At 49.9% G+C, this 26,012-nt stretch overlaps 3 protein-coding genes across 6 annotated transcripts; 2 read left to right on the forward strand and 1 right to left on the reverse strand.

Moving 5' to 3' along the window:
• The first annotated feature begins 430 nt into the window (after positions 1-430).
• Positions 431-11,938, forward strand: VAMP5 (vesicle associated membrane protein 5). The gene is made up of 3 exons (XM_080932511.1): positions 431-613; positions 10,450-10,587; positions 11,501-11,938. The coding sequence occupies exons 1-3, from the start codon at positions 611-613 to the stop codon at positions 11,645-11,647; spliced, it is 288 nt and encodes a 95-aa protein (XP_080788637.1). The 5' UTR covers positions 431-610; the 3' UTR covers positions 11,648-11,938.
• Positions 11,939-17,931: 5,993 nt separating this feature from the next.
• On the forward strand, positions 17,932-20,592 carry RNF181 (ring finger protein 181). Of its 2 annotated transcripts, none has more exons than XM_080931908.1 (5): positions 17,932-18,076; positions 18,791-18,918; positions 19,100-19,209; positions 19,344-19,418; positions 19,669-20,592. In XM_080931908.1, exons 1-5 carry the CDS (start codon positions 17,952-17,954, stop codon positions 19,774-19,776), a joined length of 546 nt encoding a protein of 181 aa, XP_080788034.1. In that variant the 5' UTR covers positions 17,932-17,951; the 3' UTR covers positions 19,777-20,592. The 2 variants fall into 2 exon arrangements, with proteins under 2 accessions (XP_080788034.1, XP_080788033.1); XM_080931907.1 differs by having other exon boundaries at positions 19,661-20,586.
• TMEM150A (transmembrane protein 150A) lies at positions 20,572-24,753 on the reverse strand. 3 transcript variants are annotated; one of them, XM_080931906.1, is made up of 9 exons: positions 24,638-24,732; positions 24,014-24,051; positions 23,870-23,905; positions 23,404-23,451; positions 23,051-23,137; positions 22,199-22,266; positions 21,803-21,930; positions 21,496-21,673; positions 20,572-21,323 (listed from the first exon to the last, which is right to left on the reverse strand). In XM_080931906.1, the coding sequence occupies exons 4-9, from the start codon at positions 23,442-23,444 to the stop codon at positions 21,082-21,084; spliced, it is 744 nt and encodes a 247-aa protein (XP_080788032.1). In that variant the 5' UTR covers positions 23,445-23,451; positions 23,870-23,905; positions 24,014-24,051; positions 24,638-24,732; the 3' UTR covers positions 20,572-21,081. The 3 variants fall into 3 exon arrangements, with proteins under 3 accessions (XP_080788032.1, XP_080788031.1, XP_080788030.1); XM_080931905.1 differs by having other exon boundaries at positions 21,496-21,636; positions 23,870-24,051; positions 24,638-24,753; XM_080931904.1 differs by having other exon boundaries at positions 23,870-24,051; positions 24,638-24,753.
• Positions 24,754-26,012: the final 1,259 nt, after the last annotated feature.

A 26,012-nucleotide genomic window follows, 5' to 3' on the forward strand; every position in this document is an offset into this window, starting at 1 on the left:
TTCCCCAATGTATGGAGATCAGAGGATAACTTGCAGGAATTGGTTCTTTCCATAATGTGATTAAGGGATGGAACTCTGATCATTAGGTTTGACATCAAGTGTGTTAAATCATCTTGCCAGCCCCGAGCTAACCATTTTTAAGTGCTTAACTCAGTGATATAGAATGCATTCAGAATACGGCCTGCTCCGTCTGAAAACAATCAGAACTTTCGAGTGGTTGGTGTGCTTTTATTTTTGGATGAGACGCACTCACCGAGGTGCCAAACACCCCTCCTGGCTTGTTCACATCATCTCCAGCACTTAGCACTCACAGATGCTTTTCGAGACTCCTGGTGCAGCCCCAGATCCAAGAGGTATCGGTCCCCAATTCACGGGGCTGGGGTGTCATCGGAAGTCGGACGCCGGTGGCCCGGTAGGAGGCGCCCCACGGACCCTGTCGCCGCTTTCGGTTTGCCCGGGGCCGGGCACCTCTGAGAAGGCGCGCCCCCCTCCCTCTTAGACCGCGGGCCCGCCCCGCCCCACGGCTTCCTCCGGGACCGCGGGCACTGAGGCCGCGAGGGGCAGAGGAGCCGGAGCCGGAGAGCAGGCAGCGGCGGCGGCTGCGGAGGCGATGGTGAGACGGGCAGGGGTAGAGGGCAGTTGTGCAAGGGCATAAAGCAGGAGCCGAGCCCCAGGGGTGTGGGTCACACTGGTCGCAAAGGCCAGTCCCCAACTTTGCCGGCAGCCTGGGAGGGAGACGCCAGAGTGCGCCCCGTCGGGGCGGAGTGAGCGGAGCTGCAACTTCCCACGCTCCTGAAGCAGTTGTCAGCTCCCGGCAATCTGGGGCAAGTCACTTAACCTCCACGAGCCTCCTTTTCCGCGCAGTGAAGTAGGGGCGGCAATACCAACCTTGGTAGGTCCTTGAGAGGTTAAAAAAGATGTTTATGGTCGCTGCTGCCAGGCACTCAGAACCCGTTGCTGAGAAGTGGTAGGTAATGTGATGACCTCTCCTGCTCTTCCCCAGGCTAAGAGGAGCCAGAGCTGGCCCAAGGGTTGGAAATCTGAGCAGATGCTTGGTACAGGCCGCGTGCTGAAGGATAAACACTTTCCCGGGGAAAGAAAAAAAATAAGTTGTTTACTGTAAAAAGTTCCATGAAGTTATCAGTGTGACACCGGCCGACTCTTTCCTAACCTCTACCTAGTAATATAATCATGAGTTGAGTCACCTACTCCTGCTTCAGACTTGTCATTTCCAAGACAAAACTGTCAGGGACCACTGATGCCTGGATGCCACCTTCCAGTGCTCCTGGGAAACGGGCAGACGTTGGAAGCAAGTCTAGTGCTCTGAGACTGGATGGCTGTGGCCTGGCTAGAGGTGGCAATGCCGGGATGGCCTTATCTCTGGGGAACTGGTGGCAGGAAAGGGAAGTGTGGCAGGAAGGTAGCCCTAAGCTTTGAGGCCTCACCAGGAAACAGAGGGAGGCTCGGAGCTGAGAGCCCACTTCCGAGAGAGTGTCGGACAGGAGATGGGAGGCGGTAGGGATGGTCTTTCAGCTGGGTCTCCGCTCTTGGGGAGAAGTTCTGAAAAGAAGGCTGAGCCAGGTTAGGTTATCTGGCTGTTCAGGAGGACCTTGGGATGTTTACAGGTACACTCCAGGCAAAGGGGGTTCGGAGCCTGCGGGATGTATTCATTTTATTCCTTCAACCCGTCTACAGCTTCGCCATCTACTTCTTCTTTCCCTGACCCCCTTTCTGTGTCTGGCTCTTTCCGTCACCCCACCCCTCTGACTCCATATATACCCACCCCCCCCACTTCCCTTCCCCTCCCCTTCTCTTCACTGGGACTCATTCAGTCAAAAGGACTTTTTAAAATTAATATCCAGGGTTTCGTGTGTGTGTGTGTGTGTGTGTGTGTGTGTGTCACTAGGGTAGGACAAAGCAGTGATGGGGGAGATGAAAATGAGCAATACTTCTTTTGCATGTGTGGTGTGTGTGCTTGTTCACATGTATGGGCTCACATGTGTTTAGGTATGCATGGAAGTCCGAGGTCAATGTCCGGTATCTTATTCAAAAGCTCTCCACTTTATTTCTGGAGACAGGCTCTCTGCTTCAGCCTGGAGCTCACCAGTTTGTCTAGTCTAGCTAGCCACCTTGTCCTTGGGATCAGTCCCCTGTTTCTGCCCCTGAGCCCCAGGATTACAAGCAGACTGCCTGGCTTTTATGTGGGCGCTGGGGATTCAGACTCTGGACCCCAAACTTGTTAAACAGGAGCTTTATTTATGGAAGCATCTTCCCAGCACCGTAAATAATCTTAGAAGATTTTTCTTACGTGTATAAATGTTTTCCCTGCCTGAATGGGTGCAACGCACCGAGTGCATGCAGTGCCTGTGACGGCCAGAAGAGGGCGTTGGATCTCCTCATACTGGAATTTCAGGAGGCTGTGAGCTGCCAAGCGGGTGCTAGGAACCCAGATCTTCTAGAAAAGCAGCAAGTGCTCTTAAATGCTGAGCCACCTCTCCAGCCCCACCATAAACAACTAAACATTATTTAGTTTGCTTGTTTTGTTTTCTTTTGAGGGGACAAGGTCTTATGAAGATCAGATTGATGTGGGACTCACTGTGTAGCCGAGCCACCATGCCTGAATGGAATGAAGTTTATTCAGAGGCAGTCTTGAAATATGCCCTGCCCTTAAACTACCTATGTAGACAAAGCTGGCCTTAAAGTTGCCGCAATGCTCCTGCCTCTGCCTCCCAAGTGCTGGGATTACAAGTATGCTACCATGCCCAGATATAGAATTTTTTTTTTTTTTTTTTTTTTTTTAGACAAGGTCTCACTATATACTATATAGACTTGACTGGCCTCAAACTCTGCCTACTGAGTACTGGGGTTAAATAGGTCCATGTCTACGCTCGGCCTAAAATAATCCCCAGAGTCATTCATCTGGCAGAATTTGTGCATTCAGCCACAGGCCTCTCTCCTTTGAGCACGAGCTGAGTTGGCAGCGCTGAGTGACTAGCACTCTTTAGCCAATCGTCACACTTTCTGTGCATCTGGTTTAGCACAGGGGTTAGACATGTGACCCTTGGAATCTCTGTCCATTCCACCCTCAGGTTGGTTACCCACTTACTCTGGACAACTTAACACCCCTGGGCTGTAACACAAGGACAATACTTTCTTCTCTTCGGTGGGTGATTGTGAAGGTTTAGCCAGATTCCCATATGTACTGCTAGCTCAGTGCTGGGTCAAGTCCTGTGCCCACTGAAAGGTAACTTACTATTGTTCAACACGTAAGGCCCATAACCCCAACACTCGGAGGCAGAGGCAGGAGGACCCCCCAAGCCCCAGGCCAGGGTGTATGTATAATTTATTGAGAGTCTGTTTCATGTTTGTTTGTTTTTTTTTTTTGTTTTTATTAAGAATTAAAATTTCTGAAAGGGCTGCAGTATGTGACATCCTAGGTTCAAATCCCAGTACCACACAAATAAACACAGGTCTCAGTAGCCTGCAGCACCTGATGAAGACAGCAGAGATCGGGCCTACAGTCCCGGTTCTCAACCTACGGGCCTCGCCCCCTTCGGCAAACTTCTGTCTCCAAAAATATTCACATTATGACACATAAGAGTCGCAACATTAGAGCTATGAAGTAGCAACAAAAATCATTTTATGGTTGGGGGGTCACCACAAGGTGAAAAGCTGTATGAAAGGGTCTTGGCAATAGGGAGGTTGAGAACCACTGGGCGAAAGGCTGGTTCTCCAAGATCTACAGACAGCTCCTCTCAAAAATAAAGCACAAATAAAAGCCTAAGCGTACAACAGGAAGACCTTGGCTGGTTGTGACTCTCATAAGAAAAAAAAAAAAGGAACCAATGATTCTCTTGAGGAACTTATGACCACACCTGAGATGTCCTTACTAAGGTCCCCAACACGTCTTCTTCTTTTTTTATCAAATGTTTATTTATTTATTATATATGAGCACACTGTAGCTGTCTTCAGATACACACCAGAAAAGGGCATCGGATCCCATTACAGATGGTTGTGAGCCACCATGTGGTTGCTTGGATTTGAACTCAGGACCTTTGGAAGAGTGTTCTTAACCCACTGAGCCATCTCTCCAGCCCCCCAACACTTCTTCATAAGCAGGGGTTGGCCGGGTTGGCTGAAGCAGTGGCTTAGTGGTTAAGATCATTTGTTGCTACCACAGAGAACCTAGGTCACATTCCCATCACCGGGATGGTGGCTCACAACTACCCTTAACTCCAGATGCCCAGTTCCAAGGAACCTTGGGTGCTCTGACTTCCTCAGGCATACATATGGGGTGCATTCTAACATGGAAGCAAATTACTCATAGATAAAATAAATCTTTAAACACACCGGTTGCTCTTACAGGGGCCCCAGGCTTGATTCCCAGAACACACGTGGAGAGCAAATGGCTGTCTGAAAATCCAGAGGGTTGAACACCCTTTTCTGGCTTCCTCAGACCCTGTGTGCACCTGGAGCACAAGACATATATACAGACAAAACAGCCATACTCATAAAATAAAAATAAATCTTGGGGGGGAAAAAAGAGGAGTAAAGGAAACCAAGTGTATATCTGTTCTCCTAACACTTTCAAGGAAGAGCAGGAAGTTTGGGAGTTCAACATTATATTCAACTACGTCGTGAGTTCAAGGCCAGCCTCGAACAGGACTATTTTAGACCTGTCTCAAAAAGAAAACAAAGGCCAAAGATGAACTGCAGAGATGGTTTATTAGTTAAAAGCAATTGCTGCTCCTACAGAGGACCTGCATCCGGTCTTCAGCAGCCATTTTGGGTTGTCACATGGCAGATGCCTGAAGAGCGACAATAGGTTGTCAGATCTCCTGGAACTGCAGCTACAGATGGTTGAAAATCATCATGTGGATGCTGGAAAAGAAACCAAGGACCTCTGGAAGAGCAGCCAGTGCTCCTAACCTCTGAGCCATTTCTCCAGCCCCCATATGTGTGTGTGTGTGTGTTTAAGAGAAATATTAGGGCTGAAGAGATGACTGTTCCTGCAACAGACCTAGATTCGACTCCCAGAACCCACAGGGTGGCCCACAACAATTCACAATTCCAGTTCTGTGGAAGTTTGACGGCCTCTTCTGATTTTCTTGGGCGCCAGGCACACACATGCACACGTGCACACATGCACACATGCTGTACAAACACACGTGCAGGGATAACTCTCATCCACGTGAAGTAAATGAATTCAAAAATATTTCACATATTTAAACGAAGTCAGCTGGGCAGTGGTGGTGCACGCCTTTAATCCCAGCACTCGGGAGGCAGAGGCAGGCAGAGCCCTGAGGCTAGCCTGGTCTACAGAGAGATGGAGGCAGAGGCAGACAGAGCTCTGAGGCTAGCCTGGTCTACAGAGAGATGTCCTGGACAAGCAGGGCTACATGAAGAAACCCCAAGGAAAATAGATTTAAATCTACTCTGTGTTAACACTAATTGCTGTCAGTTATTTAGCTTTCAGTCGGGTGAGGCATTGTTAAGTCTTTTGTTCTTACCTGTCACCTAATCTGAGCTGGCTTGAGCTGGTTTGAGGAGGTTTCTGAGGTAAGCACGGTTTGCACCACAACTTTACAAAAGAGGAAGTGACTGCTCAGTGAGGTGACATTTTCAGTGTCCCTTACACGCTGGAAAGTGGCTGAGGCAGAATCTGAGGCAAGGGGGGGGGGAGGAGCACATTGTTTTGTTGTTGTTGCTGTTATTTTGGGTTTTTTTTTTTTTTTTTCTGTTTTGTTTTGTTTTGTTGAGATAAGGTCTTGCTTGCTGAAGCCAGAACTCATCCTTCTGTTCTGGGTCCTCCTGTCTCCCTTGGCTTCGAGCACTGAGGTTACAAGTGTTCACCAGTCCACAGAGTTTTCACTCGGGCGTGAGCCTGTGGGCTCTGGGAACCTTCCTCAGTCGAGTCATGTGCTCCGCCCCTTCCCGCGTGCTAGGGTTATGTGCAAGTACGGCCACACCCTACTTCTTGATTTTTAAGAGGCATGGCCTCAGGCAGAGGCCAGAAGATATCTGTGAGTTCAAGCAGCCTAGCTACTCTATGGAATTTCCTAAAACCAGGGGTATGGAAGACAAAAAACGGGGGAGTTGAGAGTGCTGAGTTACTGGAATTTAAGGACTTAATTACTCCTCCTGCTTCAGCAACAGGAAGAGTATCTTTTTTTTTCTCTCTTTTTTTCTTTTCTTTCTTTTTTTGTGATGTTGGCAATTGGACCTTTAACCACACACTCCAGGCGAGTGCTGTCACTGAGCAAGTCTAGTTCAACACAGAGGATTGAGAGTGTGTTTTCAGATGAGCCCAGAAAATCTGGAAAGGGGCTCTAGAGGGTTGAGTGTGTCGCTGCACATCAGAACAACTGGCCCGTATGTCATGTTTTGTGGCCCTGGGTTTACTCCCTTAGCATGGGCCGTGTGTGGGGCGGACGTGTGTTGCAGGGGGGTAATCTGTACAGAAGGTACCAGTCTGACAAGAACAGTCTCTGTGTAATTACCACCTGATGTCTGGCAACCACTCCCCTTTACCTCCCTTCGGCTCAAAACCCCAAGTCCCCCTGGATTCTGGCGGGTCTCAGAAATACTTCTCCCAGCTGCCCCCTTTCTCTTCCCCCTCTGTGCTTTCCTGTAGGCATTGCCTCATACCATTGCTAATGCACGGCTTCTCCCTGTTGGCTGGCCTCTGTCTGGACTTCTCACTTCTATCCACTCATGTATATCGTGTGTGTGTGTGTGTGTGTGTGCATGTGTGTGTGTGTTACCTTGCTCTATCACTCTCTACCAGGTTCCACTTAGACTAGGTTTCTCACCAAACCTGGAGCCAGAATGGCACCCAGTAAGACCCAGTGATCCCCTGACTCTGGTCTCCCAGAGCTGGGGTTAGTGGGGTGTGCAACCACGACTGGCTTTTTACATGGGTGCTTGGGAGCCAAACTCAGAAACTTATGAAAAATACAGCAAGCACTCTTATTATCCACAGAGCCATCTTCCCAGCCCATTCATCCCCAGAGATAGTCTCCTGTAGGCCAGGCCAAAGATAGACTTGAATTTCTCTCATTTTCTTGCCTCTGCCTGTGGAATGTTGGGATTACAGGTGTGTGTCCTCACACCTAGTGCTTTCCCAAACTGGCCTGGAACTCCGAGATGTATGCTGCCTCACCTGGCTTGCTTGGCTTTTATCACTTCCTCTGTGCTAGTTTCTGCCCCTTGACTTCCACTGATTTCCCTAGCCCCGCCCAGTCTCCCCACCAATGGGCTCTGCAGAACGGCTCAGCTCCATCCCAACACCTGCCTCTTTGATTTCAATTCTTTGGCCCTTGTAATCTACTCACTTCATGGGTGGCTTGAGCACTTTATTATGTCTCTGAGTCATTCTTCTGTGGTGGCATCATGTGCTTCCTTTCCTCAGCTGGAGAGAGATCTCGCTGAAAACGGGTAAGATTCATTCAGACAATGACATGTGTCTCCCACAGGTCAGGCCCCGGCTGAACTCAGGTGGTGGCATGACCCTTGCCCTCTGTTCGCTCAGCTCTTCCCTAAAATGTTCCCTAGCAATTTACCTTTTATGCTGCCATCGGAAACCTGTGCACATAGTCAGGGTCTTTTTCCCTCTAGTTGAGGGGGACCAACGTGGGCTGGGATCTGGTAGCTGTGTTCCCTGGAGCCCATCTTTGTTCCCGATAGGCAATCGGCGTGGCTTCTCTGCAGAGGGAAAAGGCTCCAGATTGCAGCTAGAGGCAGAGCCACCGTCCATAGATTTGTGACTCTTATATTGGAATCAGATAACAACAGTTGTAGCATCTAGAACAGGACAGAGCTAGAGATGTAGTTCGGTAGGTAGAGAGCTTACCTAAGCATAAACGGAGCCCTGGGCTTTGATCGCTAGCACACACATAAACAGGGCATGGTAGAGTACACCTGTAATACTAGTACCAGGAAATGAGACTAAGATCGGAAGTTCAAGGTCTTAGAGGACTATACAAGACCTTGTCAAAAAAGAAAGAAGGAAGGAAAGGAAGGAAGAAAGGAAGGAAGAGAAAGTCAAAGATAAAGGAGGAAGTTGCTGGGTTGGTGGCTCAGTATGTTTCTGCACTTGTCACTAACACAGGAGAGCCTGAGGTCACGTGTCCAGAATCCACGTGAAAAGCTGAGCATAGCTGCACATGCCTGTAACCTTAGTGCCTGGGGAATGGGAAGAGACAGAAATGGGGTGGGGCTTTCTGGCTGCCAGACTCTTCCAGGTCCAGTGAGAGAACAACTCTCAAGGGGGCTAAGCTTGGGGCCGGAGAGATGGCTCAGCGGTTAAGAGCACTGACTGCTCTTCCAGAGGTCCTGAGTTCAAATCCCAGCAACCACATGGTGGCTCAGAAACACCTGTAATGGGATCTGTGCCCTCTTCTGGTGTGTCTGAAGACAGCTACAGTGTACTCACATAATAAATATCTAGATAGATAGATAGATAGATAGATAGATAAATCTTTAAAAAGGAGGGGGGTTAAGGTAGATTGTGACAGAGTAGGGCACCCGGCATCATTCGTTGGCCTTGTGTGTCCTAGCACACACATGCTTATACACTGTACACACAGAGAGACAGACAACAGGGGCCAGCAAGATGGCTCAACAGGTAAAGCACTGTATATACGAGCCTGCTGACCTGAGGTCAACCCCCAGCATCCATTGTAAAAGTGGAAGGCAAGAACCGACTCCACACAGTTGTCCTCTGACCTCCACATCTGTGTCCCCCCCTACAATAATAAAAACACAAATACCCTCGGCATCCCACCAGCCTCTAGTGGTTCTCATACTTAAAAGTCTTCTTAAAGATTTAAATCCATTTTAATCTGTGCTTTGGAGCCCTGGGCTGTGGGCAAGTTCAAACAATGGCGCCTTGTCCAACAATACAGTCACCACAGTGGGGATGACAAGTGACTCAGGAATGGGAAGAAGCATGAGTTCTCTGTTCTCTTCTCTGCTGCCCCGTGTCCCAGCATCTGAACAACCTCTGCCATTTGGTTTGCCTGCACCACACTTAAAACAGGCTGTTTTTCTAGCTCTTGGGTAAATATTGACCTGTTTGGGTTTCAGATGCCTGTCCCTCTTGCTGGGTTAGATAAGGGAAACCAGGAGAACCTCTCTTGAGACAAAGAGTTCCTTTTGGATGAAGCAACTGGCTCCTTCACGGGGTCCTTGTAGTGGTCAGCATTGGGTTGGCCTCCCAGGCTTCTGGAGGATGGAGCTGCCCCCTGCCCTCGCACTGGGAGCTTGTGATCTAGACAGGACTCATGCACTGGGAATGCTGATGCTGTGTGCAAGGCAGCTGCAAAGACCCTGGGTGAGGATTCTTGCCTGAGTGGGAGGGAATCCTCTGTGACCACCAGGTTCCTCCCAACAGAAATCCTCCGGTTCTGAGTGGGATTCTGACAAGTGCCAAACTGCTGTGGGCAGTTGGAGATATAAGCCGGCGGGAAAGGGGAGCAGGGTTAGTGGCTGACTGTCACTGTGCAAAGGAGTCAGAATAGGGATGGGCTGGGAAGGACAAGGCGGAGGGAAGGGAATTGTGGTTTGCTAATCCTCTGGTATTCATCTTCCTGAATAGACCTGTTCATGGTCTTAGCACACAGCAGCAGATGAGGCAGTGGGGCTTTTTGCCCCACCTTCTTTCCCTTTGCCTCTCTCCCTTTCTTTCCCTTTCACCTCTCCCAGATGGAAACTTCCACCCCATCTCCCCCTAATTCTTCAGAACAAACTGGGTTTCTTGGTTAGGTGAAGCTGTGCTGCCCAGGTTCAGAAGCCAGACTGTTGAGTGGATCCTATTGAAAATCCCAATGAAGCCCTGGTTGACTAGAAGGTGGGGGGCCAAAGGCCAGAGGATCTGAGGTTCCCAGGAGGAGAGGAACTAGAAGGTGGTTTCTGAGGTGGAGATCAGGTTAGCTCAGAGGCCTGATTGGTCAGAGGTCCAAAGAGGGAGAGCTGAGCTGCTCAGTTTCCGAGGACTTCTAGGCAGAGACTCGGATGTGATCCGGTCTCCGATGGCCTTCCTAGTTCTGTGAGCAGACTGTTTTCCTGCCTAGCTCCCTGGTCTTCGATACTTCTTGGGGTCAAGAAGAAGCCATAGGAAAGGTAGGCATTTGGTAGATGCTATCTTGGAGCAGGTGAGCAAAGTGTCTGCTATGTGGGAAGGTGGGGACCTGAGAAGCTCCCAGTTTGGGGTAACAGAAGCAGCTGAGACGCTGAAATCCAGGGTAGGAACCTGTGAGCCCGGAGGTAAACTGCTCAGAAGGCAGCCCTTTCACCTGAATGTCGAATGCCTTCACACACAAAGGATGCTATTACTCATCCACCATACCCAGACATTGTAGGGGAAGGGGTTTTTTTTATAGGTCTTTTGTGCCAGAGGAAGGCTGGGCGGGGAACTCTTGCAGCCTTGACCTTGGGTTTGGTGCTCAGGCAGGGAGAGAATTGGAGAGATGCCAGCAGCAGGCAGACCAAGTGACGGAAATCATGCTCAACAATTTCGACAAGGTCCTGGAGCGTGACGGCAAGCTGTCTGAGTTGGAGAAGCGCTCAGACCAGCTCCTGGACATGGTATGTGTCCGATGGGAATAGGGGGAGCGACAGAAGAAGTCTGGCCCTTAGAGGGAGCTCTTAGGCTTTGCTGGGGAGGTGAGGCCCTAGGTGGGGGACCTAGGCTTGCTTGCTTACCAGGGTGGGACTTGTGGCTTCCTACAAGTAGGTTTCACAGAGATACCTTTGGGTTGGGGCTGTAGCTCAGCTGGTAGAGTACCTAGCTAGCACGGACAACCCTGGGCTCACATCCCACCACGGCATGAATCATGAATGGTGGTGTGTCTAGGGTCTCGGCACACAGGAGACAGGCCAGAGGAGCAGGAGCTCATTTTCGGGTGCACAGTAAGTCCAAGCCTGAGATACACAAAAGCTTATCTCACCAACAAAAACAGGCAAACAGAAATCAAATAAACAAATAAATCATAAGAAGTCTTTGGAGATGTATGCATCCCTAGTGGGTCGCGGCCTGGTGTTGCTAAGTGGGTGTGAGCTAGAAGGATGGAGAGTCAAGCGTGATAGCCGTGACTGAAATCAAGAGCCAGGCTGGGGCTGGAGAGATGGCTCAGCAGTTAAGAGCGCTGACTGCTCTTCCAGAGGTCCTGAGTTCAAGTCCCAGCAACCACATGGTGGCTCACAACCATCTGTAATGGAACCCAATGCCCTCTTCTGGTGTGTCTGAAGACTGCAACATTTATACATAATATAAATAAAGCTTTAAGGGGGAAAAAAAAGAGCCAGGCTGGAAGGGTCGAAGGGCACATATGGGATGCTGTGCAGGGTGTAGGAAAAGGTGCAGGAAGTAGTTCATGCTAGCATGGGAATGCATAGGAATGAAGATCTGGCTTCTAGGCCTCGTGGGAACCATTAACTAACTAACTAACTCTCTCTCTCCCCCTGCCCCCTCTCCACCGATATCTCTGGGTATCCACAGAGTTCAGCCTTCAGCAAAACAACCAAAACTCTAGCCCAGAAGAAGCGCTGGGAGAATGTCCGGTGCCGGGTCTACCTGGGGCTAGCAGTGGCTGGTGGCCTTCTCATCATCCTGACTGTGCTGCTGGTCATCTTTCTTAAAAAATAAACCATAGGTCTGGGATTCAGGCACCGCCTTAGGGACTGGGAACTGACCCAGCATGGCCTGAAGGAAAGGTCTCCTTGAATGTCTCCAGATGGTCTCCAGATGGTCTCCCGAGAAGAGAATCCTGGTGTTTGCTTCCATCTAGGACCCCAGTGACTGCTGAAGGACATCCTGGATATGTGCACCTCTGTGTCTCCCATCATGCCATGGACTGGCCTTTGGGAGCAGCCTGCTGCACTGGCCCTATTAGGCCACGTCACAGCTCAGTAAAAGCTGCTGTTTGTTAAAAATGTACTCTGTACTCTCTCTCTGTACTCTCTCTCTCTCTCTGTCTCTCTCTCACACACACACACCACAGACACAGATACACATATACACCATAGACACACACCATATAGCACAAACATACTACGTGACCCACACACACTAAATTAATGTAATTTTTTTTAAAGAAGAGAAAAGCTGTGACATCACCCAAAGGACTGCTCAGGAGAGCAGTTAGATTGAAGCTAGTCTGGACTACATGAAAGACCCTGTCCCAAAAGAAAAAAGAAAAAAAAAAAAAAAAAGGTTGGAGAGCTGCCCCAGAGCACTGGCTGTTCTTCTAGAGGACCCAGGCTCAGGTCCCCACACCCACATGGCAGCTCACAACTGTCTTTAACTCTAGTTCCAAAGAATACGATGCCCTCACACAGTCACACACACACACAGGTAAAAATAAACAAACAAGCAAACAAGCAAAAACACCAACAAACATAAAATAATAAGTTCTGCAAAAACCAAACAAACATGAAGTTAAAAAAAAAGGCATACTGCTCTCACGAGGTTCCAAGTTTGGTTCAGTTTCCATCTCTCATCAGGTACGTCATAAGCACCTCTAAGTCCAGCTTCAGGGAGATCACTCTCTGTGGGAACTTGCACTTTTACTCGTGGGCACAAGCATGCACGCGAGCGCGCGCGCACACACACACACACAATCTGTAAGATAAAACATTAAAGAAAAGCAAGAAGCATGCCAGAGAGATAACCCCATAAAGTGTTTGTCTGCTTTGTAAGCACAAGGACTGGAGTCACTCCCCAGAACCCATCTTTAAAAGTCAGGCGTGTGGTCCAATGTGGTAGCATTAACGTTTGAGTCAAGCACTGGCCAAGTGGGGACAGGCAGATATCTGTTAGACTGAGGCTAGCCTGGTCTATACAGTGACCAAAAATACACCCTTTCTAAAAAATACAAACAAACAAACAAACAAACAAAAAACCCTAATGTGGTTGCCTTCTTGTACTTCCAGAATTGGGAAGGTAGAGAGAGGCAGATTCCTGGGGGTCACTAGTCTCCAGCATAGGCAATCTCTAGTCCAATAAGCGATGTCTCCAAAAAAAAAAAAAAAAAAAAAAAAAAAAAAGTGAACTGGAAATAAAGACTGTGGAGTTGGGGGTAGGCTGGTATGCTGGTGTATGCCATGAATCCCAGCACTTTGGAGGCAGAGGCAGGTGGATTTCTTTGAGTTTGAGGCTAGCCTCAGCTGTATAGTAAGAAACTGTCTCAAGAAAAGCAAAAGAGGGGTGGGGTGGAGACCAGAAGAGAAATGACAGATGATTCCTACGTGAATAACAACCGAGGTGGGTCTCTGGCTTCCACACGTAGATGCACACATACACTGACATGAATACACATGAGACAAACATGTCAAGGGAAGGCTTTTCACCTGACATTTCTTTCTTCCCAAATCTTTTAAAAATATCTGTTTATTTATTTTATGTACGTGAGTACACTGTAGCTGTCTTCAGACACACCAGAAGAGGGCATCAGATCTCTGTTACAAATGGTTGTGAGCCACCATGTGGTTGCTGGGATTTGAACTCAGGACCTCTGGAAGAGCAGTCAGTGCTCTAACCGCTGAGCCATCTCTCCAGCCCATCCTAATTTCTTAATCTTTGTCTTATTCTTAGCTGAACGTTACATACCACCATATTACACCTTTAATGCTTCCATGGTGCTAGAAACGGAGTCATAAAGGTTTTCCCTCAGGAAAGAACTAAAGGACCCCAGTGTTCCAAGGTACACGGAACCACAAAGGCAATGCCTTCAAAGTCATAGGAAGGATCACTCATGTAGGGCTGGCACGATGGTTTGGCAGGTAAAGGTGCTTGTTTCTAACTATTACCGCTTAGGGCTCTGTATGTGTGTTTTGTCAATTTGATATGAGTTAGAGTCATATGGGAAGAGGGAACTTCCACTAAGAAGATTTCTCGATCAAATCATCCTGTAGGCAAACCGTGTAGCTTTGTCTTAATTAATGACTGCTGTAGAAGAGCCCAGCCCACCGTTGATGATGCCACCCTGGACAGGTGGTCCCAGGTTATAAAAAACAAACAAGCTGAGTAAGCCATGGAAAGCAAGCAAGCTTTCTTCTCTGCTCTCTGCTTTAGGCTCCTGTCCTGACATCTCTCAGTGACGAACTGTGACCCAGAAATTGTAAGATGGAATGAGACCTTTCCTCCCTTAAGTTGCCTTGGCCAGGGTGTTTTATCACATCAAGAGAAACTTAAATAGGACACCAAACCTGATGAGCTGAGTTTGATTCCTGGGACTGACATGGTGGGAGGAAGGAACTGATTTTCAAAATTGTCCCCTGACCTCCATATGAGTTCATGAATGTTGTGGCATACACACACACACACACACACACACACACACACACACATGAACACACAAATAAAAAAAGGGAAAAAACACTGCTTAAAAAAACAAAATAATTGTTTATTGGGCTAAGAGAGGCATTTAAGAAGATAAGAAGGCCCACCAAGACCTGTTTGAGTTACTTCTTTCTTTCTTTTTTAATAATTTATTTAAGATTATTATATATAAGTACACTGTCACTGTCTTCAGACACACCAGAAGAGGACATCAGATCTCATTACAGATGGTTGTGAGCCACCATGTGGTTCCTGGGATTTGAACTCAGCATCTCTGTAAGAGCAATCAATGCTCTTAACCACCGAACCATCTCCAGCCATAATTTATTTATTTTATGTATATGAGTACACTTTCTCTGTCTTCAAACACACCAGAAGAAGATATCAGATCTCGCTATAGGTGGTTGTGAGCCACCATGCGGTCGCTGGGAATTGAACTCAGGACCTCTGGAAGAGCAGTCAATGCTTTTAATTGCTGAGCCATCTTTCCAGCCCACCTGCCCACCCCATCCTCCCCCCCTTTTAGAGACAGCATCTCATTATGAAGCTCTGGCTGTCCTGGAACTCACACTGTAGACCAGGCTGGCCAGAGATATGCCTGCCTCTGCCTTCCTGAGGGCTGGAATTAAAGGGGTGTGCCCCTACACTAGGGTTGTTTGGCTAACTTCATTGCAGCTCGAACAAGTGTAAAGGGCAAGGGAAATTCAATGTCAAGTGAATAAAACAATTAGGTCTTGCTAGGTGATGAAGGGTTACCAAAAAAAGCAAGAAAAGAAAATCTGAGAATTGTATAGAGTTTAACCCCTTACAAGGATTATATGTCTCTAGGTCTTTAGGAAAATATTATAAAATGTTGAGTCTTTTTAAAAACATCCAAGTCTTTTCACTGTGGGCTCTTGTCGTACTTTTTTTACTCACAGTTTTATAAGTTCATACTTAGAGGGGAGAGCCAAGGACATAGTGACAATCAGATCAGAACTGGTATTCAGCACTGTCTAAAGTCCAACGCTTGATGTCTGGGATCCACCCACCATCACCTGGGTTCCAAAGGGCCAGTGAAGCCTGGGCTCTGCAGTTCAGAGCCTACACATCTCATCTCCCAGGCTCGGGCTGACTCCGTGCACAGCTGCAGTTGCTGCCCTGGGCACTCATCCCACAGCCCTGCCACCTCCAATACTATGGGATCTCCACTTATGATCCTTACCAATGACTTTCCAGCCTCCCTTCAGGGACTCTGACTTTGCCACACAGAACCAAGCCTCAGCCACTCTCCACTACCCCTTCAGTCTTCAGAACCAGTACCCCTTAGGTGACCCTTCCATATTTCCAAGTTTGGCTGCCACCATGAGATGCAGCCTAGGCCCTCTCTTGGGGACATAGCTTTTGTGTGCTTAACTCCAAGGAAATGCTTCCAGATGTCGCTTCAATAATGCTTGTCTCTTCTTAATCACTGCTGGTTTCTTGGCTCTAGCTGACCAGCATGGATTGTCCCAGTGGACCTAAGGTTTCACTTCTTAATGGTGCTGGTCTTTTGGCAATCATGGCAGAGCCACAGATTCGTAATTAAAACAGCCCCAACAGAGTCTTTAAGGGACTCACAAGTTTTCCTTCTGCAGCGCCCTCAGCATTATCTTCCAAGTTCCCACAACAGTTTGTTAAGATATAAGCACTCGGGTTAGAGAGATGGCTCAGTGGTTAGGAGCACCGACTGCTCTTCCAGAGGTCCTGAGTTCAATTCCCAGCAACCACAGTGGCTCACACCCATCCATAATGGGATTCGATGCCCTCTTCTGGTGTGTCTGAAGGCAGCAAGATCTAAGCACTTGAACAACTTTCCCAGCTAGTTTCCAACATCTTCCTAAGAATGTTCACGTCTGTCCCAGCAGTCCTGGAACGAACGTCTGTCTTGTTTTTCTTTCTGTTTGGTGTGATAAAACATCATGACCAAAAGCAACTTATGGAGGAAAGGGTTTATTTTATCTTTTAATCAATTATACTCCATCATGAAGGTAAGTTAGGGAGGAAAATCATGGCAGGAACATGAGGCAGGAGCTGCAGCAGAGGCCATGGGAGAGCACTGTTCACTGGCTCTCCCAACCTGCTTGCTTATACACCCCCAGGACCTGCCCCGTGGTGTGTCTGCTGGGCCCTTCCTTATCAGTCATTAATCAAGAAATTGACTAGTCTGCAGGCCAATGGGATGGAGACCTTTTCTCAGTTAAGGGTCCTTCTTCCCAGATGACCTTAGCTTATGTCAAGTTGACAAAAAGATAACCAACATACAAAGTTTATTACTTTTTGTCGTTGTTGTTAGAGGCAGTGTTTCCCTAAAAGCCCAGTGGCCTCTTAAATTCTGAGACTACGGATGCTAAGAATTTGTTACTTTCTCTGGGTTTATCATCATCTTCCTCTTCTGAGAAAGATGGGGTATAACACTTGGCCCTGCTAAATGGGTCAGCAGCACTCCACACTTTGGGCAAGCTACTTCTGAGACTCAGGTCTCAGGTATATAACGGGGTAGAGGTAATGGGGGTTCAGCTCAGCAGGTGCTTAGGATGAACTCTGGAACTCTACAGTTAAGATCCTCTAAGGTGCTTCTCTACAGTATGAGACAATTAGAACAATCAGATATGAAATCTTCTTTCTCTGTATGTCTCCTTTTATTCTTTTAAAGACAGAATCTTACTATGTAGCCCATGCTGGTCTTGAACTTGCAATCCTCTGGTGGTCACTCCCCCTTTAACAAAAAGTATTTATTTTATTTTATAACTATGTGTGTTTTGTTAGTTGAATGTAGGTACTGGGGAGGAGGGGCAAAGAGGCATTACCTGGAGCTTCAATTAGAGTAAACCGCCCAACTTGAACTCCTCGTTATGCATGGTTTTGTCTATTTTCTTTCCTTGTTTATATTTATTTAGTTTTTTTTTTTTTTTTTTTTTTTTTTTTTTTTTTTTTTATTGAGACAGGGTCTCACTTTGTAGCCTTGGCTGGCCTCCCACTCACAGAAAAACACCTGGCTCTGCTAGATTTAAAGACATGCACCATCGAGTACTTATTTATAATGTGAGTGGGTGTTTGCTGCATGTCTGTCTGTACTTCACTTGTCTGGTGCACGCAAAGAGCATCGGACCCTCTGGAAATAGTGTTCGCCGTCCAGTGGGTGCTGGGACTAAAACTTGGGTCCGCTGAGCCATCTCTCCAGCTCTTCCACCATGCCAAAACCATAATCAATGTGTGGGAATTTTCCTCTCAGGGAGTAGGTGTAGCATGAGGGTAAACTCAGCCAACAAGACACGGTAGAGGCGCTTCCGGCTCCGACTGGCACTTCTGGAGCTTTGCAAGATCCCTTCGAGCGTGGCTACGGAACGTCCTCGGTATTTCCTCTTTCTCCAACTACATAGGCTTTAGCCTTTGGTCACCTGACTTCATCCGACCAACGAGAGGCGGCTGGATCAGTGCTTCCGCCTCTGTGTGCAAGTCACTATGCCCACCTCAGGAACATTCTGATTGGCTGTCCTCCCAAGACGCGCTCGCTTATTGGCCAGAGCGGGATTCCGCTCTCCAGCGGCAACCTAAAGCTGTGTCAGACAAGCCCTGCAGCCCAGCAGCCATGGCGTCTTATTTTGATGAGCACGACTGCGAGCCGTTGAACCCTGAGCGTGAGGCCCGCAACAACATGTTGCTAGAACTCGCGAGAAGAGTGCGCGGGGCCTGGAGCTGGGTCCCGGGCAGCAGGTTTCTGGGCTGGGGCTTGGCGGAGAGGGCGGGTAACCTTGGGAGGTAGGATGAATAATGTGGAATGTTAGTCTGGGCGACGCGATTAGTCGAGTCGGAGTCGTTAATTTGGGCCATTAATGAGTAGTGCCCGCCAGGGGATCGTGGGAGAGCCTGAGGTGGAAAGGGTGGGAATAGCAGAGGGAGGCACGGGAGAAGATTGCCATGGGGGCGGACACCTGCTGTGCCCAAGTGTGTAAACTGGGTAGTGTTTGCTAGTAATAAGCAAGAACAGAAACCCACTACCGTACTGGAATCATCTTTGGCTTTACCGGATCATTCCTGAACGACTCTTTGAGACTGCTACTTCTAGTAAAATGGGAAAGTTGCCTGGAGTGATGGTGCTCGCCTAAATGAGAGGTAGAAAGAAAAAGGGAAGGAAAAGCGAGCTGGGGTTGTCTAATAGCTGTGCTGGTGTTTTGTTTTGAGACAATCTCACTTTGTATCCCTAATTGGCCTGGAACTTAATTCAAGGCTTGCCTTGAACTCACAGCCTCCCAAGTGCTGTGACTATGGGCCACCACATCCCACTCCGTCCTTACTGAGCACCTATTGTGCACTATTCGTCATTATTGCGATTAGTCAGGACAGGTATTTCTGTCAGTTAGTGTCCAGTGGATTAGGGGGCCCCAAAATAGATGGTTTCCATATCTCATTGTATACCCTTTTCCTCAGATCACTCTTTAATAGGTTGGACTTTGAGGACCTGGGATTGGTAGATTGGGAACACCACCTTCCCCCACCAGCTGCCAAGGCTGTGGTGGAGAGCCTCCCCAGAACAGTCATCAGTAGCTCCAAGGCTGGTGAGGACGAAAGTTTGTTTTTTTTTTTTCCCCCCCTTTTCTGTTTAGGGCAGAGCCAAATTTGCCATCTCCCCCAAGCTGCTAACAATCTGGCCTGTTCAGTTTTCTAGGCCAGCCTGTGTCTGAGTGGGAGGTTGGGTTGGGCCTTAACAGCTCTCCTGATCAGCACTTCCTCTTCTAGAGCTCAAGTGCCCCGTGTGTCTCTTGGAATTTGAGGAGGAGGAGACTGTCATTGAGATGCCCTGCCATCATCTCTTCCATTCCAACTGCATCCTGCCCTGGTTAAGTAAGGTGCTTAGTTCACCCCTTCCCTGCCCCAACACCAGTTCCTAAGCGGGGGCTTATGGACTGGGGTGGAATCAAGGGTGAGAGCGGGGTGGGAGTCAGGAGCAGGAAAGGGTTGGAATACTGCTTGATTTTTCTAGACAAATTCCTGCCCTCTGTGCCGTCATGAGCTGCCCACCGATGATGACAGTTATGAAGAGCACAAGAAAGACAAGGTAGGGGCTGGTGGTTTCGTGGAAGGGGCGCAGCCTGCTCTGTCCCAGCTGCACAGTCCCCACTCCTCGGCAGGCTTAGATAGAACTCTGAACCCCTCACTTTGGCTCCCTTCCAAGTCAGTCTGGTAAGGGGCAAAGGTCTTGATGCTAGAAGCCTGAAACAAGGCCCCGTGAGAGCTGCTTGTGGTACTATCCATGAGCAGCCTGGCCTGGCCTGGCCTAGCATGTTGTCTTTCTTCCAGGCTCGGAGGCAGCAACAGCAGCACCGCCTGGAAAATCTCCACGGAGCCATGTACACGTGAGGCAGCAGCTAGGGCCGAGAGCTCAGTCTCTGTGGGATCTTCCCTTTGCACTTTGAATCTTCATTAAAGGTTTCTTTACCCACCCTGCAGCTGCGCTGCTCACCAACTGAAGGGGCCTCCGTCCAAATCCTCCATTCTGCTGCTAGCCAGAAAGATGTCCAAGGTGTCAAATGGCAGAGGGTGCCAGGCTGCATCTCCCTCTCTGCCAGCCTCAGCTTTTGGTGGTGGGGCCCTGGGAGCAACCAGGGCTTGGGTCTGAGTGAATGTTCTTTTAGAAGTCAAACTGTGTCAGAGCCTGGCACTTTGTAGCTATTTAAAAACTGATAAATTAACTTGCACCACCCCTTCCGGAAATCTCTAGTTAACCTTGGAACCTTTAGTTAACACTGGGATCCTGGGGGGTGTTATTTTCACAGAGAAAACTTTTTAACTTTGTAAAAGTTGCTCTCTGTATCTGCCCCTGTAGCCCCCTTATCAAGGAATCAAAGTTCAAGCCAGACTGAGTAGGGGAAAGAGGTTCTTTAGCTGTTTGGAGACTCTTAAAAGGGGGGGAGGGGGGACAAGCCCTTGAGGAGGTTTTGAAAGTGGGTCTCACTGCGTGACCTTGCCTGGCTTGGAACCCACTTTATAGACCAGGCTGACCTTGAATTTAGGAGATTCTTTTGCCCCCACCTTCCCAGTACTGGGATTGCTGGTGTGTACCACTGTGTTCATACCCTTATGTATTTGAATGGCATCTGTCACTTAGTTCCTGGCAACCCTCAAGAATCTTTCCTGGAGGAAAGGACTTTCTTTCCATCTCTGCTTACTGGATCGGTTCCTCTCTGATTCTCCAGAACAGACTGCAAACATGCAAATTAGAATTCTTTTAATAGATATAAAAAAGTACTAAAATACTCGTGTGGTTCTGCTGTGTTATTTGCCCTAAAGGAAGTGAGGGGCAGAGTAAAGAACCCAAGTGCAGCTGGGTGGGCCTTCCCTTAGGCTAAGGCATGCTCCTCCCGTCATCCAGACTGAGCCCCTGCTGCCCGAGCCCCCAATTCCTGCAGCAGAAAGTCCCAGTGGTCTGGCTCTGGCACTGGGAGTAGAAGGCACCTGAAGGGCTGGCTGGGCAAGTGAGGACAGGTGACCTTTAACACAAAATACTACTCTGGTATGAGGGAACAGGACGTGTAGCCGAGGCAGCTGTCGAGGCTCTGCTCCTCTACGGTAGGGGTGGATGTTGGATGGCCACTTCTCCGGGAGTGAGGAAGCCTAGATCCCAACAGTACTCCCTAAAACTTGTTTTTTGGTACAAAATAAATGCAAAGAAGGTAGAGGGCGCAGGTGTTTCGGAGGCTGGGCCAGCCACCCTCCAGACCTCAGATCATGGCAATGCTCTCAGGGGCACAGTTGAGGTGGGTAGAGGTGCTGCTGCTCCCAGAGGACTTACAGGTCCTGCCAGGGGCAGGCTGTAGTGCAGCCACCAGTGTGTCTGAGGAGACTGCCCCAAACTCATAGCTGAAGGTGCCGTAGAAAATGAGGATATCGAGGACAAACACCCATTCACACAGGGCAGCGCCATGCTGTAGCTGAGAACTTTCGTGGAGGAAGAAGACTCCACCTGGAGTAGAGCTAAGGAAAGGTTCAGGAGGATATGTGCCACCCCAAGTACATGAGGTGAAGGACTGGGCCACATGAGACTAGGGCAGCGGTCACCGGACTCAACGTCCCACCTGTACCCCAACCCGGGGTAGAAGGGATGAGTTCCTGGCTTCCCAGTCCCAAAAGGATACTAAGGACCAGGGTGATGAAGGCGATGATCGCCAGCACACTTCGAAGGTAGGCCATAGCCATGTCCAGGGGGGTGGTGGCCCCATGGTAGAAGAGAACACAGTGCAGGCACACAAACAGCAGCCCAGCAGGGAAGGCCACACCTGCTCCGATGTAGTGTAGAGACTTGGCGTGGTCCACCTGGCCCCAGATAGAGGCTAATCCATGAAGCAGCCCCACCTCTCCTGTCCCACCCAACACTTCTCACTCCCTTCCTTGGTCAACCTTCAGGCATCCAGACCCTATTAAGGGGAGGTGGGAAGAGGGCACCTGGAAATTGCCGACCACCACAAGGCCTGCAGCGTTGGTACAACCAGTGATGAGTGCAGTGGTGTTGATCCAGGAGTGCCGGCTCTGTTCCAGGAGCTGCCCGTACCGGAGGAGGCAGATGAGGGCCACTAGGAAAAGACAGTACTGATCGGGGCAGTTCTTGGCCTTCTCCCTAGGCTTTTACCCAGGACAGCTGTTTGAAAACTAGCTGGCACCTAGATGATGGGGGCCCCTCTTCCCACCTACCGGTTGTCCTTACCCACAAACTACCACCTTTAACGAACAGGTAAGAAGTTGTTCCTCTTACCTTAGCCCTTGGCGATGGGGCAGGCTGCAGAGTAAAGGTTTCTGGGCTTTTCTGGAGATAAGGGGTAGGGGTCTGATGGTATTACTTACCCATAAAAGCACCCACGTTGCCAATGAGGCTGAAGAGGCAGCTCTCTGGGGGGTATGTGCCACACTTGCTGAGGGAGGGGTAGGGACAATGAGACAGGAGTACCCATGGCCCTCTACACCCCTCCTGCCCCTCCCCATGGGCTTTATCTGTGCTTGATCCACCAGGCATGCCCCTGATTTAAAGAGTTCATATGTATGAGAGATAAAGACATGCCCTGGAGTGGCTGGCAGATCTAAGACTCATTTGCTGAGGCTGCAGCTGGTCTGACTTCCTTGAATTTGTGCTGGACACTCAGAGCTGCTGAGCTTAAACCCACATACTTTCACTGGCTGTGTGACCTGAAAAAGTGTCTCCAAGCCTGTTTCCACAGCTAAAAGTGGTGAAAAGAACAGAGCCTAACCTACAGGATTAAAAGGCATCACCGGCATATAAAGCTCAGCAGGATGCCTAGCTCCTAGAAATAGCAAGTAGTGCATTTATTTCTTTGAAAGTTATGTTGCTCAGGCTGGCCAGAAACTAGCTGGGGGTGATCTTGAATGTCTGATTCTCTTGCTGGGATTACAGGCATGTGCTACCACATCTAGTTTTATGTGGTGCTGGGCTTTGTGCACACTAGGCATGCATTCTGCCAAGTGAACTACGTGCCCGATGCCCAGGCTCCCTCTTTTTTCTGAGACAGGGTTTCACATAGCACAGGCAAGCCTTGAACTCATCTCTTCCTGCTTCTGACTTCCAAGTGCTAGATTATAGCTCTTTGCCACGAAGCCTGCCTTGGTAGTGTTGACTGGCTCAGTATAATGTTTCTTCTTTACTTTGCCTGCGGTGATTTCTGGAAGTCTGGAGGGACCTACCTGATGAGAGGAACATCGTCGAGGGTGCAGCAGGTCTTAGGGCCCCCTTGTTCAGCAGGGTCAGGAGAGCAGGACTCATTGTAGGACCTGGCAGGGACGACATGGGGGTAGACCGGGGGAAGAAGCGTCTTAGGACTGTGGCCTCAGAAATCTTTCAGACCTCCCCAGGACCTTCTGAAGCAGAAGCAAAGAAGATGGAGGGATGATGGGAAGTAGGTGGATGAACAGGACATCATGCCTGGAGACCAGTGTCAGAGAACAAACAGCCTATGATCTCCATGTAGCTGTGAGCTCAAGGAGGGACAGAGATGAAGGGAGCTTTAGAGCGAGGCCACCTGCAGAGTGCTCCATACCAGTTCTCCACCGGGCACACGTGGCGGTTCATCACAGCCATGGCATACCTGTGAGAGTAGAACTGTCACCTGTCATGTCTCTTCAGACCCAGCCACCACCTCCTCCTGGCTCTTTGATTTTGACCTCATTCAGCCTGGGAATTCGTTTGGTGGGGTGAAGAGGGAGGTATTTTTTTTGGGGGGGGGGGCGTAGTTATGGGTGCTGGAGCAGACCCTGCACAATTGCCTCCAACTACAGATCCTCTGGAAGTTGCCCTGTCTCCAAGTGTATGTCAGAGCTACCCTGCTGGACTGCAGTGGTGCCAGCTTGTCCCAAGAGGCTGTGTGCCCAGGAATCGGGCCAAGCTTTGGAGACAGAAAGAGTGACCCTGGGTACCATTCTGGAGCCTACAAACAGGACAAGGGACTTTGTGTGTGCCGTCAAGCTCCTATTAGGCCCCCCTCAATCCACACCCCTCTTACTCACACAGTCCATATGCCCGTGATGGAGAAGGCTGACAGGCTGACAGGAAGGAGGATCCAGGCGGTCATGAGGGAGTGGAGCCAGGGTGGTGGTAGTTTGGGGGTAAGGACAACAGGTAGGTGGGGAAGAGGGGGCAGGCCCAGCTACCTTGAGATATTTCGGCCACAATCATCAGCTGCCCTGGCCTGGTTGGGGAGAGAGATCAAGGTCCAGGGTCTGGTGACTGGCCATCGCGGGAAGGGGAGGGGGGAGAGCTTGGGGGGAGGGAAAGGTGGGCAACACTTCATCCAGTGCTCTCCTTGGGCATCTGATTGTCCAGACTTTGGGATGAGCCCCAGCAGGATTGTGGCACCCTCTGGTTATCCATGTGGGGCCTCCACGGTCTACCCAAATGCCACGGACGCGCTGAGAGACTCGGGCAAGGCTGTAACATCTGGAAAGACAGCCACGCTCCCCGGCCTGAGGGACGCCGGCTTGGTGAAGGCTGGAGCTAGGACAATCAAGGGGACCATGCCAAGGAAAGCCTGGGAGGGTGAGCCGGGCAGAGAGAGCGGCTGCTAGTCGTTGCCGTGCGGGCAAACCACCTGACCACCGCGCCCCGGCAAAGGGGCGGGTTCTCAAGGGAAGCTTGACCCGGTCCCGTTCGCGTGGGCACAGGGACCCCAGCTTAGGTAGGTGTCTGCAGCCATCGACAACACCCCCTCCCTCCAGAGCCCAACTCCTCAAGGCGATCCCTTGGAGGCCGCGGGAGAAAAGGAGTCCGGTACGCACCTCCCCGGAGCTCTTCGCCGCCGCCGCCGCCGCTGCCGCCGCTCCCTACTCGGCCCCCTCGTGGCCGCGTCTCCAGCTGCGGCCCTCGGAGCAGCCCTGAAAGGTTTAAAGGGCCGAGCGGCCCCGCCCCTGGCGGCCCCAGGCCCGCCGCGCCGCCCGCCGGGACGTGGAGTCCGCGCAGCCCCGGCCCCGGTGCCAGAGCCCCGCCCGAGACTACAATTCCCGAGCCCCCCGCGGCAATGTCACGGGGGAAACGTGGGCGGTGCCGCAAGTCCAGGGGACCTGGGCGCCCGGGGCTATGACCCGGACACCTCTGACACCGAGATCAAGAGGGCAGTTGTCATTCCTACGGTGGGAGTGCGGGCCAGCAAGCCCCGCAGCTACGCCCGAGAATGTCGCCTGTGGCTGTCATCGTGCACGTGGCTAGAAGAAGCCTTCCTCCACTGCCTCAGCGGACTGTATGACTTTGGGGAAGCATCTTCAACTCCCTAATGTGCCCCAAGCCTGCCACTGTCTCAACAGGCATGAGGCAGGTGGGTGAGAAGCCAAGCACCAAGCCTGGGCTTGGCTTAGGAAACCCAAAGCAGGCTGGATTTGTTCTGCCCACACCACTTTGTATCCTCAGGCCCGGCCCGCCCCTTTTAGCAAATTCTGGAAAAGGGTTGCTTTCATTTTTATTTTGGGGACATACGAGAACTGGCCATAAGTCACAGTGTCCATTATGTTTCCCGTCTCAACAACATGTACTTAAAATAAGGTATAGGGTTCTAAAGGTTACCCATTCTAAATAAATACATGGAGGCGCCTGTGTAGGGCCGGTAAAGATGAAAGCAGCCAGTGCTCATTAGAGGGGAAGGTGAGGTACTCAAGTGGAATCTAGGAAGAGAAAATAGGACTATGAGGGAATAACTTATCAATCTTTCAATTGATGGAGCGAGTGTGCTCCCTGAATATTCCTTTCTTGAAAGGGTATGGTTTCTTCCGCTCACACAGGACAAGTGTTCCTGGCTCTCCCTATAAACAGTGGGGTCCTCATAAGACAGTGAATCGTTATCCCAAGGGGGGCATGATCCTAGACTCGTAGGAGTGGGAGATAGCCGCCCTGATGAAGCCAAAGGCTAGCTGCACAAAATCTCATGCTGAAAAAACCAAGAGCAGAACAATTTGTGAGCTGGGCTTCAAGAGGAGAAACTTTTCGGGGATCCAAACAGAGGACAGGAATGGCCCCAGGGAAACCACTGAATGGTCCTTTCCCTGCTTACCACAGAACTTAGTGAAAACGGGGCCAAGAAATCTATTTACTGGTCACTGTACAAGAGTAGCTGGCTGAATCGACAGGGGTGGAGGTGGGTATAAAGTCCAGCCCAGCTTCTGA

The sequence above is a fragment of the Micromys minutus genome (genome assembly GCF_963924665.1).
Source record: "Micromys minutus genome assembly, chromosome: 18".
NCBI classification, from domain to species: Eukaryota; Metazoa; Chordata; class Mammalia; order Rodentia; family Muridae; genus Micromys; species Micromys minutus.

Bases quoted from the DNA above. Each gene is read 5' to 3' on its own strand.
- VAMP5 (XM_080932511.1), top strand. The intron at 10,588-11,500 runs GTATGTGTCCGA...GGGTATCCACAG, and splicing joins CAGACCAGCTCCTGGACATG to AGTTCAGCCTTCAGCAAAAC.
- RNF181 (XM_080931908.1), top strand. From the start codon at position 17,952: ATGGCGTCTTATTTTGATGAGCACGACTGCGAGCCGTTGAACCCTGAG. The intron at 18,077-18,790 runs GTTTCTGGGCTG...CCTTTTCCTCAG, and splicing joins AGCTGGGTCCCGGGCAGCAG to ATCACTCTTTAATAGGTTGG. The intron at 19,419-19,668 runs GTAGGGGCTGGT...CCAGGCTCGGAG, and splicing joins AAGAGCACAAGAAAGACAAG to GCAGCAACAGCAGCACCGCC.
- TMEM150A (XM_080931904.1), bottom strand. From the start codon at position 23,934: ATGACCGCCTGGATCCTCCTTCCTGTCAGCCTGTCAGCCTTCTCCATC. The intron at 21,931-22,198 runs GTAAGTAATACC...GTCTTTTCCTAG, and splicing joins CAACGTGGGTGCTTTTATGG to TGGCCCTCATCTGCCTCCTC. The intron at 21,674-21,802 runs GTGCCCTCTTCC...ATCTGGGGCCAG, and splicing joins TGGTGGTCGGCAATTTCCAG to GTGGACCACGCCAAGTCTCT.